Source organism: Protomyctophum bolini (assembly GCF_963924005.1).
Source record: "Protomyctophum bolini genome assembly, chromosome: 11".
Lineage (NCBI taxonomy): Eukaryota > Metazoa > Chordata > Actinopteri > Myctophiformes > Myctophidae > Protomyctophum > Protomyctophum bolini.
The window spans coordinates 25,031,731-25,047,451 of NC_137872.1; the positions used below are offsets into that span (position 1 = coordinate 25,031,731).

A 15,721-nucleotide genomic window follows, 5' to 3' on the forward strand; every position below is an offset into this window, starting at 1 on the left:
CTAGTGATAACATCATCGATGGGCATTCCAAGCTAATAGAATCTACAGCCTTTCTCTTCCTGGAAAGTTATCGTGTTGAGCCTGAAATAGAAACCATTGTTCTTGCATTCATAAAAAAAATCACACCCGTGTGAAGTGAGTGGTTCAACTCCGTGTGGGGCTCCCCGGGGGGTCCCCGGAAGTTCCAGACCCACAGGATCACGGCCAGGGTGCTGGCTCGGTTCCGGTGAGCCGCCCCACGTCCGAAACGGTTATGACAGTTACCATGTGTGGGTCTCCAGGGTCCCCGGGGAGTCCCCGGGGGGTCCCCGGAACATCCAGACCCCCAGGAACGCACCCAGGGGGCCGGGCCGATTCCGGCGAGCTGGCGAAACGGTTGAGAAATGACCGTGTGGGGGTCCCTCTACTGTACCCTCTACTGTATTGTACTGTACTGTCACTGTACTGTACTGGCACACCCGAAATCATCATATATACAGTTAATATGTGCTTGTGTGTTGCTATTTCCGTGCTCATACCCAGCCACCCAGCCACACACATAGCTGCGTAAGGGAGTGGTTGCACCACTCAAAAATAAAATAAAAATAAAACAAAGTTTGAAATCTGAAATTGTCAAACCTGCCTACCGATAATGTCATTGGTGGGCAGGTTTATGAACTGCCCTGAGACATACAGACCAAGTATAGACAGAAATGGTTTTAAAATGGGTAAAGTCAACCCTAAACCGGAACTGAAAGTGAGAAATACCAAACTATTTAAGCATAAAAACAACCCTTTATTTTGTGAGGACCCACACCCACGCACCCACGCACCCACGCACCCACACACACACACACACACACACACACACACACACACACACCTTTATGCCCACCGCTCTCACATATCATATCTGGCTGTGTGAGATATGAGATAGGGGGCTTACCGGGGGGTGTCTCTGGTGAAACTCTGACTGACATGGCAGCTCTTCGGTAATCCTGCTATAATCCTGTTGCAGCTCAGGGGTGCTCAGGGTCCAGACGCCTTTGACCTGCACACCAGTTGAGGGTGCTAATCAACACACACGCGCACACACACACACACACACACACACACGCACACACAGAGTTTGGGTCATCAGAAGATAGTAGTCACACATCCAATTTAATCCTGACTGAGTTTAAAGGTGGCACCACACACATTTTCAACTCTGATAATGATATGGACTAACCTACTTACAGTATGAGCAATGATTCAGTGTGCAGTTTATATAACTCCAGGCAAAGTGGAGGAGATTGTGAAAAGTGACATTTTCCTATAGTGTCAGATCATTTTAACACGTGTACCCTTATGAAAATGATAAACAGTCCATTGATATAGATTCGATTGTCTATTACAATATATCACCCACCCACCCATTCACACACACACATTCCTACACAGATGGCGGAAACCATGCAAGACTTATTGGGAACAATTAGGGGTCCCGTGCCTTGCTCAAGGACACTTCGACACTAACTCTGGGACCTATAGGATCTCCTGGACACTGGGAACATTCCGGTTCCCAAGAGGCCACTCTACCCCTGAGCCACTGCCATCTGTGCTGCCCATTTTGTCAATGCCAAGTTCTCTATGACAGGAGTTTACAAGTGATAATGGAAACATTCTGATGGAATTGACAGGAGGAATGAGCATATCGGCCCATGACGTCATGTTTAAACAGTCAAGGCAAGAGGCGATCAAGAAATAAACGTAATCATCCATGCTGGAACAAACATGTTGATATAAAAGTGTATTGATACCTGTCCGGGTAAACAAAATTATGCTTTTAAAGTGACCATACACATATTAACCAGTTAAGTAATCATGTAGATAATCAAAAATGTTCTTGTTGCGTTTTTGTTTTGTTGTTTTGTTCTTGTTTTATATACTGCAATCATGTTTTCTGGATATTCTATATTTCATGTACAATGTTTCATTATAATTTATAGATAGGTAGAGGCCTATAAGCCCCTTTTGCCTCAGCCTAGCACTTTACCCTTCTTATATTTATATGTTCACTGTGTTGTTTTTATACTGTGCTGAATAAATAAATACAAATACAATACAGTTTCTTTAATATTATTTTATCAGTAAAAATGTCTGTTAGAAAACTACTGTATTTGAAGGCCCTAGTAACAGATACTGGTTCAGTGTGTTTTATAGGCTGAACTTCAGCCCCAAAACAAAAATCCTATAACCTGCCAATCACAGCAGGTCACTCAGGACTCCCCCTCGGGACTATAAAGGGGCTGTGCTGCTCTGCTGCTCTCCATTACGGCTGCTAGGATTGGCCAGCTCCGCTGTCGTTCAAACGCACCTCGCCTGTGCGCACCGTGGAGAAGAGTTGCCGCTGCGCTCAGACCTCAGACTCACACACACACCCGAACAAGTGATGAGAGACTTCACTTCTTTACGCACAGCTCAGCTGATTCACCTGCGCGACTGTCATTTTGTTTTATGCTTTACTTTGCATACAACAACAAGCTGTGATCCTCGAGATCACAAGTGATCCTCGGGAAGAAGATTCTTCAGCAGCGATGCAAGAGGAGTGAGGAGGAACTTTGCCAAAATGCCTAATTGGAATATGCCTCCTGTCCGGCAGCCCTGCTATGGAATATAGTCCGCTTTTACACAATCTACATGTTGTTGTGCCACCACCCCACGTGAAAAATAAACTGTTCGTATTCTGCATCATGCTGTCACTTTGGGTGTACATGATATATTGCTGTGTGGGCTACTGCTCGACCATGCCAAGCGGCGTGATAGTCGCTGTAAACAAGCCAGCGGGACGTCCGGAGACAGAGACCGAGAGCAGCGACGTTGTTGTTGGATTATTTGACAACCAGGACTCCTCTTCTTCTCTCGGAGTAGTGTCCAGGGACTTACTGAACAACGAGAACGATTTGGACAGCAGAGGAGGAGAGGACTGGGACGAGGTTATTAGAAGCGAGGCGAGAGCGTCGGAAGATAATAGCAATAATAACGCCATCATGTCAGGTTTCTTCAACGAGTCGGAAAGTAAAAAGTTGCCCCAGGCGATCATCATCGGGGTGAAGAAGGGAGGCACGCGGGCGCTGCTGGAGTTCCTCCGCGTGCATCCCGACATCAGAGCGGTGGGAGCGGAGCCGCACTTCTTTGACCGCAACTACGACAAGGGGCTGGAGTGGTACAGGTACATTATTTCATTTTTACTTGAATAATAAATGTCGTTTATTATGAAAGTAAAAAAATAAGTTTTAAATGGACCTGGATTTTCATATGCAGCAGCAGAAAAATCTAATGGAGGTATATAGGCTATAGGCCTAAATAGCCTAATATGATGTTTTGTATTGAACACAATACAAATTGTCTAATCAAATGTTTTGAATAAATATATAGAACGTATACATGCAGGGCAAATTAAATGAAATAATAATTGCAATAAACAATGTTTAGTAGCCTATACTAAACTAAGTCTAGCATAGTGAACTAATATATAGGCTACAAAGAAAATAAATTTATATTTTGTGGAGCAGAAGAGAATAGGCCTAGCTTAATTAACAGTATATACTATAGCCTGCATGCCATTGTCTCCCTCAACAGTCATACTTACATATACATATACGTCCTTGTTCATTTTCATCATATTGGAAATTAAACTCTGCTCTGGCCCTTTTTTTCCCAATTTTGATCCGAGCATAAAGTCAAAAGTTTCAAAACAAACCCATGGGCTTATTTGTTTTCGGTCCATATCAGATTCATAAACTAATAATTAAATACATTTTCCAATTTTGTATTAATTGAATATGAAAAAAAATATATAGACCTATTTGGCCTTAAACAATCAAGAGATGATATTGTGACAGCTAAGGAATTTAATTAATTACACAATGTTATAATTTAATCTAGACTAGGAATTATTTTTCTGAAACACTAGCTGTGAAAAGTGAGAAGAAGCCTCTGAAATCACTTGCTGTGAAAAGTGAGAAGGAGCCTAAAGATTGCATGGCCAATACCTTTACCACATGGCTTACATTTTTAATGGTGGTGGTATGCCAAAGGCAATCAAAACCCTCTACCTAACCCTGCTAGTGTTAGGTAGAGGAGCCCTTGCACATCTTTCCGTAAACACCAGAAATATTCAATTTACTCTGGTATTTTAGGCTACTCACCCTTGCCGTGTTCATTTACAAAGTACTATCGATTTTCTGCCGGTTTGCATGACCTTCGCTCACAGAGTTCCTGGAATTTTTATACATCTGCCCTTGGAATTCCACAAGCTGTGGTGCTCCGAAAAGGGAGGGGGGGAATACCAGTTTGTGCAATGAGAGTCCATTTAGAGTCCCTTATGCAGTAAAACAGCTGATGGTTTATAGTCAGCAGAGGCTATAGCTACATCATGGTAGGATATCAGTCCTGGGTAGGAGTGGCATGCAGTATGACTTCCTATGTTGTTGTTTCAGTGGCAGTGATTTCCTATAGAACTGGAGCAAGCCAGGCCTCAATTTCATATGACGAGATCAAGGAGGCCAACGTTCCTAACGGCTTCCACAAGTTGTGCGACATGATCATTTCTAATTCAAATTCTCTATAGTGACATGTTGTCCATGTCATTTGCGGTTCCTAATAGCTACCTGTTTACTCAGTCCTGTGTACAATTATGCAACTTGTTCTGTTGACAGGAACCTGGCGTAATTCACAAACACATGTAACCCTGAAAAGTATTGATCTTCTGTGTACCCAAAAAAGTTCCACGAGTCATTTTGCACTGAAGACATTGCATCAAAGGAACAACATTATCAATAAGGGATTAATAATACTAGCATTGCAAGTGTCCATTTGACTGAGCTGGAGATTAGCAGACTGATGTCAATGGCTCTAGACTAGACATTCTGTGTCAGAGCTGGCTCCATGCAGCTACAATAGGGGTGAAGTGAAGCATATTGTTCAAAGGACTTTTCGCTTAAGCATGTCCAAGAATTTCCGGACAGGTTTAGGTTGGACACAAATGATTACTATGTAAAGAAGAGTCCTTTGTCCATAGTTGAGGAATGAGAACAAACAAAACAGTAATTGACACACAGTAATTGAACCAAAAGGTAGTTATTTGGCAAGTGTGGAGAAATATCATCAAAGGCCAAAATGTCCCCTAATACTATATGTGATAATGCAGGTGTATATAATGCAGAGAAATTGCAGCTTTGGTTTTCGCACAGGATATACAGAATAGTATACCCACCTGCTGCTCTCAACAAGTACAGTACACTCAGTACTTTACATGAAACCTTACTATCCGGTGGACTTGGGAGAATTGTATTACAGATTTATCTGGAGATCTGTGTCTAATGAAGTCTAATTTCCCTGGAGTTGTAATCTGGCTAATTAAAACAACTTGGCTTGAGCAGGCCCAGCCAGAGTACCATGCTATAGAGTATAGACTGACCCCACACAGCAGAGCAGCGCCACAGTGAGCCCTTAATGATCATTGTGTGCAGTGAGGAAAACCCCAGCTGTCTTTATATACTAGAGCAAGACCACGGTCCAAACCAAAATAATCATCCCCTGTGACATAGTGAACTACATCTTTAGTGTTAGGAGAACTGCGGTTGGTCACTTTTTGTTGTTGTTGCACGCATCGTGTTATAGGCTACAATTTCACAACTTAACTCAGTTTCAAAATGGTTTTATTAGACCAATTAAAACTCTCACAACACATCCACCTGTCCTCATAAAGTCATGTGCATGTTACAGGAGATAACGGAAAGGGTGTAAAAAAACAGGTTAAAGTGTGTTGTTGACGTCATTGGCTAAATGTTTCGCTCCACTGCTCCCGGACTAACAGCAAGCGGTGGCTTTTGGCGAAGAGAGGCGGATCTCTGGGTGGGCTCATCATGGCCTGTGGTGGCATTGAGCTGTGCCCACACCATTTTGTCCTGACACGGAGGAGGTCTGCCATCATATGCCTCCTGCAGGGGTTAGCGGAGAGGCCGCCACAGCGGGGGTGCCAAACCACAAAATACACCACGCTTTCACCCACAGTCAGGAGAGGAGAAACAGCCAGACAATTGTACACGCTTACCCATACAGAACGCAGAAGGCAACTCCCAAAGCCGTGGGAAACGGCCTCCCCTTTGCCCTTCCTTTTCTTTAATAACCAGTTCTCTCGTTATGCCGGGATGTTCTGTTTGACGCCTCTTTTGACGTCTTTACTACTGTACGTGTCTACTGTATCTTTGGTCCAGCTAACAATCAAGGTCTTGAGGGTGCATGTTTCATGCTGAATTGTGTTTTCCTCGGGAGGTTCCAAATATAAAACAATGAGTGGTTTTCTTACCACAGCTCACTGAGGGTGTCACAGAAGACAGCCCAATCCAGAACAGTGCTCCAGGGGTGCTCATTGCAGCCCACACAGTAAAATTGTCAATGTTAATCTACCCATTTGTAACTCTGAGAACTTACAAATAATACTGAATGGAGCTGTAAGGGTCCATTTGGTTACATTTGCACACTCTTGAAGTTAAATCAACACTCACGATTTTACAGTGCACACTGGCAGATAGAGGGTAGTAAATTTTAAGTGAGTCTTTAGAAACTCCAGCAGTATTATGAAGCTGGAGTGAAAGGGGATGCCGGGGAACCCCTGAGGTCTGCATTAACCCTGACAATAAAAGAGCAGACAATTAGTGTGAAACATGTTTTCTCTGCCTTCACTTTGTATGCAAATGTACTCAGAGAGGGTGAAAGTGCCCTTTGACGAAGCCCAGCAGGGTTCCACCAGAAAGAACCCTCAATGGAACCCGACCAGGAAAAAGATTCAAACGCCTTTTTTTTTCTTCAGAAAGTTGACTTTGCTCTGAGGCATCTATGAGTTGAAAGTTGCATTTCCCAGGAGTAGGTTCATGTAAGTCCACCAGTGGCATTCTGCTTACTCAACACTCTTGGTTCGTCTTTTGCAAGGACGCAGGGGAATTTGTGTTAAGTAAGAGAGCTTTCAGTTTAAGTTCTTCCCAGCTGAGACATAATGTGTCAGCACTTCAACAGGGAAAGATCGGAAACACCCACTGATGATAATAATGAAGAACTCTATAGTTCTATACTTTAAATATTGCTAGCTGTCGTCTCAAAGTTCCCCTGAAGCGTTCCAGAGGTAATGCACCTGTGCCGTTTCAAACTAGTTTCTCAAATAGTCGTATTGGACAGAAATGATTCTCCTGTTACTGGAATCAATTGAGTACAATGGTAATAGTCGGGGGGAATCGAATTCTCCTTTTTCCATTGTAGTGATTGAAGATTTAATTTGGTGCTTTACCCCAAAGGATTTCACTTGGGCCAATTTGTCACACCACAGCACTTAGTATATAGCACACTGGAAGCATTGGAGCCTAAAGATGGAGCTCGCTGGTCAGCTCCTATTCCCTCCGGAGTTGTTGTCTTCTTCATTGTTCACTTTTCTAGTGTCTTTGGGGAGAATTCGTTATTTCCTTCCTGCCTCATCCTCTCCACTATAGAGGGGCACTGACAGCCAGTCTGCCAGAGTAACTTTCAATTTACAGTCTGCCTTGCCTCCAAATATCTCTCTGTTTTTGTCCGTTTGAACTCTTGATTTTTTTTTCCAATAAAAATCCTCTCAGACCAGCACAGAAAAACCAAACCAGAGCATACTTATCCACACCCATCAAATGTGTTCATGCATGTGCAGCGATATGCATATGTTAGCCGGTGGTAATTATATGGATGGTTTCCTGTATGAGGACGAAAAAAAATTATGAAAGACGAAAAAAGTTTTAGCGTGATTATTTTAGTGTGGTTACCTCGCTCTTCTCCCACACCACCACCAAAAAAAAGAGGTGTTTGCCAGTTCCATAAACAACTGACAGTCAGAATGGTTATGTGTTTAATGCAAAGCTGACAGTTGTGTGAGGGAAGCCAGCATACTGCCTCCTCCTCTTGGGCCTGTCTCCAGCAGCCATCCAGGTGGCCTTGAATTCTGCATACTGACAGCGATAATAATGGAGGATGGGGGGAAAGAAAAGGCTTCAGGAATGTTATCAAGATATTGGACATTAAAACTGTGCAAAGCCGAACGATGACGACTTTCACGCGCACGATAAGATGGCTCACGATGGCAAAAGGAACACCCTCGCCTAAAAATACTTGCCCCTTTGATTTATGTCTGGTTCTTGTCTCATAGGGAACTTGGTCAGATTGTTCTGAGTGGCTGCATACCACCACCTCTCATCTTGTCTTTAGTGCTGTGAGAAGTAGAACGATTCCCATAGCAGCACGCCCTAACGGAGCTCATCCCCTCTCACAGAGCTTTAAGATTAGAACCGATCATGACATTAGATTGACTCGTGCTGGGGTTTTGTGATGGAGCATTCATTCACAAAGCACATTTCAGGTCATGATGTGATGACCTGAAATGGATGGCCAGCGACAGTTAGTGAAACAATTACTGCAGGAAATATAAATATTGTAAACGCATTATAGATTATGTAATCTCTATTCAGGGTGGTGACTGGTCATGTAGTGGAGATACTTCTCTGCAAGCAGAGGATGCAGAGAGCAAGATAACACGAGGCAGTATCACACAGCATCATTCAGAAATGATTAACCACGCCTTAAACAATATATATTTTGTTGACCGGAGATAACAATGTGTCTGTCTATACTCCTCCTTGTATCCCTCTACACCAAATATATCTACTGAAAATAGCCATCTAGTTCAAAACGTATCGTGTTGCAACGTGAGCTTATAGATTGCCAAATGTTTGCGTATAGTTTCACCGATTATGACAACATGCACAGAGTTGGGATGCTAGGGTTCATGTGGTTAAACACATACATACAGTATATAAATAATGCAAGTCACATTACGTGACCAGAAGATATGTGATCCATAACAGACAGGGAAAGGAGCAGTGAAAACATGATGTTCTACAAGCCAGATCAATTGTTATTGTAGGACAGTTGCATCCTGCACCCTTGAGCATGCAGTGTTCCAATAAAGTAGCACTCATGGTGACCCAAGCATATCAATAAAGCAGCGAACTTGGCGTCAACCAAACATATCTATATACTGTGTATATAATGTATATATATATCAAAAAAAAGAGAAAAACCTTCCAAGGAAGGGACTGCACACTCCAGGGAACAGAGACAACTTACTGCATCAAACTTATTTATTAGCACGACGCGTTTCGCCGTGAGCTTCGTCAGGTACTATGTATATATATATATATATATATATATATATATATATATATATATATATATATATACACATGGTACTAAACCCTATATACTTTGTTGACGGGGCCCCTCCCCATGTTCCCTCTACACCTCAACTGCGAAAATATCATACATACAAGTTCACAACGTGTCACGTTGTGTGACGTGTTGTGAGCTTGATATTTTCTGCAAATGTCCGCCTATGTTTGCTGAATGTTCGCCTATTATAATGTGCCCAGAATAGCGATGACAGGGTTCAAGTAGTTCAAGTAGTGTTGAGTTGAATAATGTGGACCAGGCCTTATTAACTCACCATTAAGTGCATCCAGCACACATACAGCAACATTGTAAATTCCTACCTTTGAAACGGCTTCCTGATAGGAGCTAAATGTAAACAGTGCACATGGCTTTCAAACACCGCCCTCTCCTGCAGCCGGCTTAATGGATGCACCTGACTGCCCGGCAGACAAAACACAGAGAAATTATACAACCACACCACTCGTTGGATTAATGTCTAGTTCCTTGTCTGGTGGTAGGGGCGGTTTGTCATGTGGCTCTTCAGCAGGGCAGTGTGCAGACACGGCATCTGAAATGTCAGACGAGTGATGCAGGAGGCAGAGTTGGGTCAGAGGTTTACCCTCTATGCTCTCTTCTCTTCCTCCAGCGCACCTCTCTCCTCTAGATTCTATCTAATCCCCTCTTTCCTCCCTCATCATGCCCCCTTCTCTCTCTCCCTCTCTCCCTCTCTCCCCCCCTTATCTTATTCTCTTACACCTCTCGTTCTTCTTCTCTACTCTGTTATCTTCCCAGGCCTGCTGGTCTCCTGTGTGATCTTAAAGGGCAGGTTAGAGGGCAGAGGATGACTGTGTGTTTTAGTCTGCAGTCTTAACTCTAAATGACTAATATCGGTTTGAAGACTCTTAAAAAAAGTTTTTCAAAACCTTAACTTAACTTAAGCCCTGTATACTTTGCTGTACAATGAATAGTGAAAATTGCAGATCAACAAGCTACTGTAAGATTGGCTGGTTTCGCAATTTTGAACATTTTGGAAATTGAATTGAATTACTTGACATTTTGGGGGAAGTTTCGTCTATAATTACAGGCCCAAACTTAGGGACAGCAGGTTATGTGGTTACATGTTTTACTAAAACCATTTTCAGCCTGAACATATTAATCAAAATGACTCAGATGTACCATTGTACGACTGTTAAGTAATGCAACTTTAAATTCAGTTAAACAGTACGGGAACAGACCCCCATTCCGAAACACCACCATTCAGAAACACCGCCATTCAGAAACCCGGTTAGGGTTAGGGTTAGGGTATTAAATTCAACTAAATGTAACAAACATGTAACATGGTGTCACAGGTTTTCTTATCAGATCTAGAGAAAACAGCAGTAGTACTGCTTTCTCCAGGAAGGTTTAATGTCTTGGCATGGTGGATTGATGGATGTACTGAAAACCTATTGGTTCCAGGCGACATTGTTTATTAAGCAGAACAAATTGTGAAAGCTTGCTACATCTGCCCCCCTAAGGCTTCCCCTTCCTTCAGCTAGAGATGCTCACTCTTCTCTATCTCTGCTGAGATGAATAATGCATGTGCCGCTCTCACAGATTGTTTTTGCTCGGGGACTAAGTAGAAAGTTAAATTGGTGGTAAGTTTTTGTGTGTCCTCAATGCAGGAGATTCCGATGTAGCTATCTGTCTCTTGAAGACAGACTGTTGACTCCGCCAATAAAAGTGGGCGCTGTTTTTCCTTAATTTTTTTGACGATGCACAAAAACTTCAACCGGTGTGTGGGTTAGACTAATATAAGAAGAAGGGGAGAGAAAGTGTGGTGAAGTTGTAGGACCAGAGACCTCTGTGTAAAGAAAGTGTGTTAAAATTGCATTTTTGTATGAGCTAATGATCGGGAATACGCAAAGTTGGCTTCTCCCAGTGCTGCTAAGGTATCTCCCAATGGATCATATTGCAACATTCCACCCAGGTTTTCATCTGCTTGCTTCAGCTAAGCTAAGCAAACTTGTGGTGGCCCTGATTTTAGTGAAAGGTTCTGCTTTTGATTGACAAACATGCATATGCATGAACATATTGTGCAAATGGATAGGTCCTTTGAGTGTAAAAGGGTGTAAACGGCACAGCTTCTCTGCCACACTGTGCTATTTAGATTTGCTAGCCACTTTGCTAGCTATAGAAATTATTTTCATCATCTTTATTTCTTAATCCTTCACATATTATTATCACTTTTGTGATAATAAAAAAGTGACAAGGAAGTTTAAGACTGCAAAAAAGATAGGTCACCAATAAATATATCAGTGCATATTCAAGTGCGGAAAATAAGATAATGTTTTGATATACTTCTGTTTGAGAGTATGATCACAGACCACAGAACAAAAAACCTACCAATGTTTATGTTCAACATTATTCTGTGAATACTGATGCACATAATGTAACTGCAATTTTCGTCAACAAATATAAATGTGTTAGAATACACTATGCACAGTATGTGGAGACGTTGAAAAGATTTTACGAAGTTCAAAGTTTGATTATGTAAGCCATACATTAGCCAAATGTGTCAAAATAGCTGCAGTGTTGCTTTGTAGTTCCTCTTGGTGCGGATGAACTACTTTTTCTTAGACACTTCGCATGTCAGGTCCCCTTATCCCTCGTCTTCTCACTATCCTCAGCGCTGCCGTCTCTGTCTCTCTAGGACAAGACAGCCACCCAGTAAGCCAGCAGGCAGTCAACCAGCCTCTAATGCTCCAGTGTGTTTGGCTTAGTCCTAATCCCCCCTTGGCTCACCATAGCCATTATCCAGTCAGGGCTGCAGTTAACAGGCTACATTATGATCTAGCAGAGCCATCCTGGGTCAGAAAGCTATGCAATCAGGAGAGTCGACGGCTCCCTGGCTCCACATTTCTCTCCTTGTGGATCTGAGGTTTCGCCGAATCTGAGCATTTTACGCCAAACCATTTTTATTTCGACACCAGTGACAAATGTGTGATGAGATGGAAAGTGTAATCATCACCATCAGACTTGGCACGACGTTATATAACTATAATGACTATAATACCGCCTATTCATAGCAAAATACCTTCCATTGTAGCATGTAATCAAGGGGTGGAATATATTTCTATGGGAGGATTGTGGGTTGTGGAATAGGATTGGGGTCTTAAAGTAGATTAGATGACGCTGCAGGTGATGAATGTCTCGGTTTGGGGGCTGAAGGTAGAACATGTCATGAACTGTGCGTGTTGTGTTCACAGACAACATCAAATGAGGAACCGTCCTCCTCTGTTTTGCCAGTCCCTGTCATTTGCTACCACGCTCTCAGCAGGGTGCGGCAGCGTAGCTCACATCGACTGCGATTGTTTTCTCGACGATGAATGATAGATCCTGTCTCTCAGTCTATTAAAACCACCTCAGAGACAGGGAGCGCGGGTCTATTCTAATTCATTGTTTGGTATGTTCTATAGAAGAGAGGCAGCCATGGAGATGTTAAAAACACAATGGAATGAACATAGCAACACTGCACATGCGGTATACTGTGTGAAGTCATAACGTTGTCGTCCCCAGAATTGAAATATATCTGTATGTTTTTCCTTTCTTTTTAGGGAACTGATGCCCAAGACACTGGAGGGCCAGATGACCATGGAGAAGACCCCCAGTTACTACGTCACCAAGGAGGTCCCGGCTCGAATCCACACCATGTCCAAGGACACAAAGCTGATCGTGGTAGTACGGGATCCCGTCACACGGGTGATCTCGGACTACACACAGACCCGCTCCAAGAAGCCCGACATCCCCTCCTTCGAGAGCCTGACCTTTAAGAACATGACGGCGGGCGTGATCGACACAACGTGGAGCGCCGTTCAGATCGGCATGTACGCCAAGCACCTGGAGCGCTGGCTCCAGTACTTCCCCCTGGAGCAGCTGCTGTTCGTGAGCGGGGAGCGTCTGATAAGCGACCCCGCAGGGGAGATGGCTCGCGTGCAGGACTTCCTGGGGCTCAGGAGGGTGGTCACCCACAAGTATTTCCATTTTAACCCGGCTAAGGGGTTCCCCTGTCTGAAGAGACCCGAGGGGAACAGCAAGCCACATTGCCTTGGCAAAACCAAAGGGAGAACCCATCCGAATATTGACCCAGAAATCGTGCAGAGGCTAAGGGACTTTTATAAGCCCTTTAACAGTAAGTTTTACCAGATGACAGGCCATGACTTTGGCTGGGACTAAAAACAAAATGACTACAGACACATGCTGGTTCCTTGTCTGTGTGCTTTTTTTGTAATTATATTAAAGTTTCTGAGATATTGATCTGTACAGTATTTGGTGTATGTGTAAAAAGTACAAAGGTCTATTTTATGATAATTTATTTCTATGATATTAACTCACTAAGCTGCCTACCGTATCCATGTTTATCGTTACTGTTCCACCACACATATTGCATTTGAGTTTCAATGCCCTTAGAATTTTGTATTCATTTTGCATTTATATCTGTTTTTCTGAAGCACATTGTTTTGTTACGGGTATTGCAAGCAGGGTCTGTATTCGTCTTTTACAACATCCAGAACACATACATGTGAATTCATGTAGGCATGTAGGCTTGAATTCAGATGCTGTTTCCTTCATGTCCCTTAGCCTAAAGCAATCCAACTTTACAAAAATGGGTAATATCCCCTTAACATTCCCCTGACCCTCCAAGGTCCATTGGTCCACCTAACAAGGTCGATAGAGGCCTCAGCTGATCCAGTGCCACTTGCCAGGCGAATCAATACAGTAATAGCTCCTCATCATGTCAATTACATCTGACTGATAGCACTGTGCTTGTCTCCAGGGGAGTGCAATAAAATGAAGATCCATCAAGCAATTAATGGCAGTTCATTCACAGTGTACATTGTGGCTCATTCGACGTAATAAAACTATAGAATGTTCTACCACAAAAGTTTATACATAATCACCATGTTCTATCTTTCTTCCTTTGTCACTAAATGCTGATTATCATCCAGTCCAGGGTCTGGGTGAAATACTGGTGATCATAAATTAGTTTCCGTAGAGCTGCTACAAGTCTGGATCCAGACCCCACGATGAGCAACGATGCACACTTATTCCTATTTTATGTAATTCACTGAATGTAATTATGCAATAATGTCACCTGCGATCCATATGGATCTGAAAACCACAGAAAAAATGAGACTTAAGCCTAATTTATACTTCGCCACTTGCTAGTGTCGAGCACCAAAAACAGACGATCTAAAAGCTCACAACGATTTGCAGTGTGACGTACTGTAAGCTTGTAGATCAGCTATTTCCATTCTGTGACACCCGCATGTAACTATGTATAACTCAGGCAGTTCATTCATAGCTTTGTCCAAAAGGCATTAGGAGATCAAATCAGTCATGGATCTGTATTGAATTGAATCATCACCCAGAATACATTGACTTGTGGCATGGCAGTTCGTTCGGACTAAATACCAAGAGATCATTTAGTTCAAACCCAGTTTCATAGTGGGGGCTAAAGGGAAGTTAAGTATAACGACACAGGGTCTAAATCTGTTTTATAAAACTGATGTATGGTTGAGTTTTATTCAGCCTGTACATATAGGCACTATTTTGTTAAGAGGGAAATTAAGCAGATTTGAATGTGGAGTAGATCATATGGAACATTTATGTTGTTCAAGAAATAAATGTTTTTCCAAAAAACACTACCGCCTGGTCGCATACTGTAAATATTTCTGTAACAGCAGTATAGACAGCAGATTTAATTGGGCTCACGTGTTTATTCTGCCACACATGGTTTAATTGTGCTTCTTTGTTATATAATTCTCCCACCTCGCCCTGTTTGACGCAGACGTGAATCGTTTCTTTACTCCTTTGGGCAAGGTGGTGTACCTGCACATTATTAAGCTAGCAATCCAATTAGCACGGTGCTCTTTGTTATGTCAGCACTCCTACCGCCACCAGTGGGAGGTGTGTGTTGTCAAGGCCCTTGCAAGTACATAAAAGTGTCAGGTTTCTCATCTCTAGAGAAGTGACAGTTTATGAAAAAACACTGGCGTTCCTCTAAGCCCCTGAGCTGAAACTTGACACTCGTCAGATTTCTAGCGTTTCAAATGTCTTACCACAGAAAGTGTTTGTATGGGTGTGTAGATGACATGTTTATGACGTATTTATCGGTCAAATCCGTGACATGATACAATATGAGAAATCAGATCTTCATAATCAAATTGAGTGTCATACGCTGCCTATTCATGGGCAAGTTTGTGCAGTGCACTTTATTCTGTAAGCAAATATTTCATGTTCAACATTAAAAGGAGGCAGCATAGACTCTTTACTGTATATTCTAAATGTACTTATTTCCAATAAGATGTCCTACATTTCATGCTGCACTCATCCATCACCTTCAGAGCCAAGGGGGGCATGGTTCAAGTGAGAAATCATAACAAATCACTCCACTCTATTAACGAACAACCTTTATTTAACTCTCCTACAA

General features: G+C 42.6%; 1 protein-coding gene across 1 annotated transcript; it reads left to right on the forward strand.

The window, feature by feature from the left end:
* Nucleotides 1-2,412: 2,412 nt before the first annotated feature.
* Nucleotides 2,413-14,906, forward strand: hs3st3b1a (heparan sulfate (glucosamine) 3-O-sulfotransferase 3B1a). Its single transcript, XM_080776573.1, has 2 exons — nt 2,413-3,193; nt 12,846-14,906. The coding sequence occupies exons 1-2, from the start codon at nt 2,631-2,633 to the stop codon at nt 13,462-13,464; spliced, it is 1,182 nt and encodes a 393-aa protein (XP_080632699.1). The 5' UTR covers nt 2,413-2,630; the 3' UTR covers nt 13,465-14,906.
* Nucleotides 14,907-15,721: the final 815 nt, after the last annotated feature.

What these genes read in the sequence shown, in the direction of transcription:
- hs3st3b1a (XM_080776573.1), top strand. Translation starts at nt 2,631, where the DNA reads ATGGAATATAGTCCGCTTTTACACAATCTACATGTTGTTGTGCCACCA. An exon ending in AAGGGGCTGGAGTGGTACAG is followed by an intron (nt 3,194 to 12,845) that starts GTACATTATTTC and finishes CTTTCTTTTTAG; the next exon opens with GGAACTGATGCCCAAGACAC.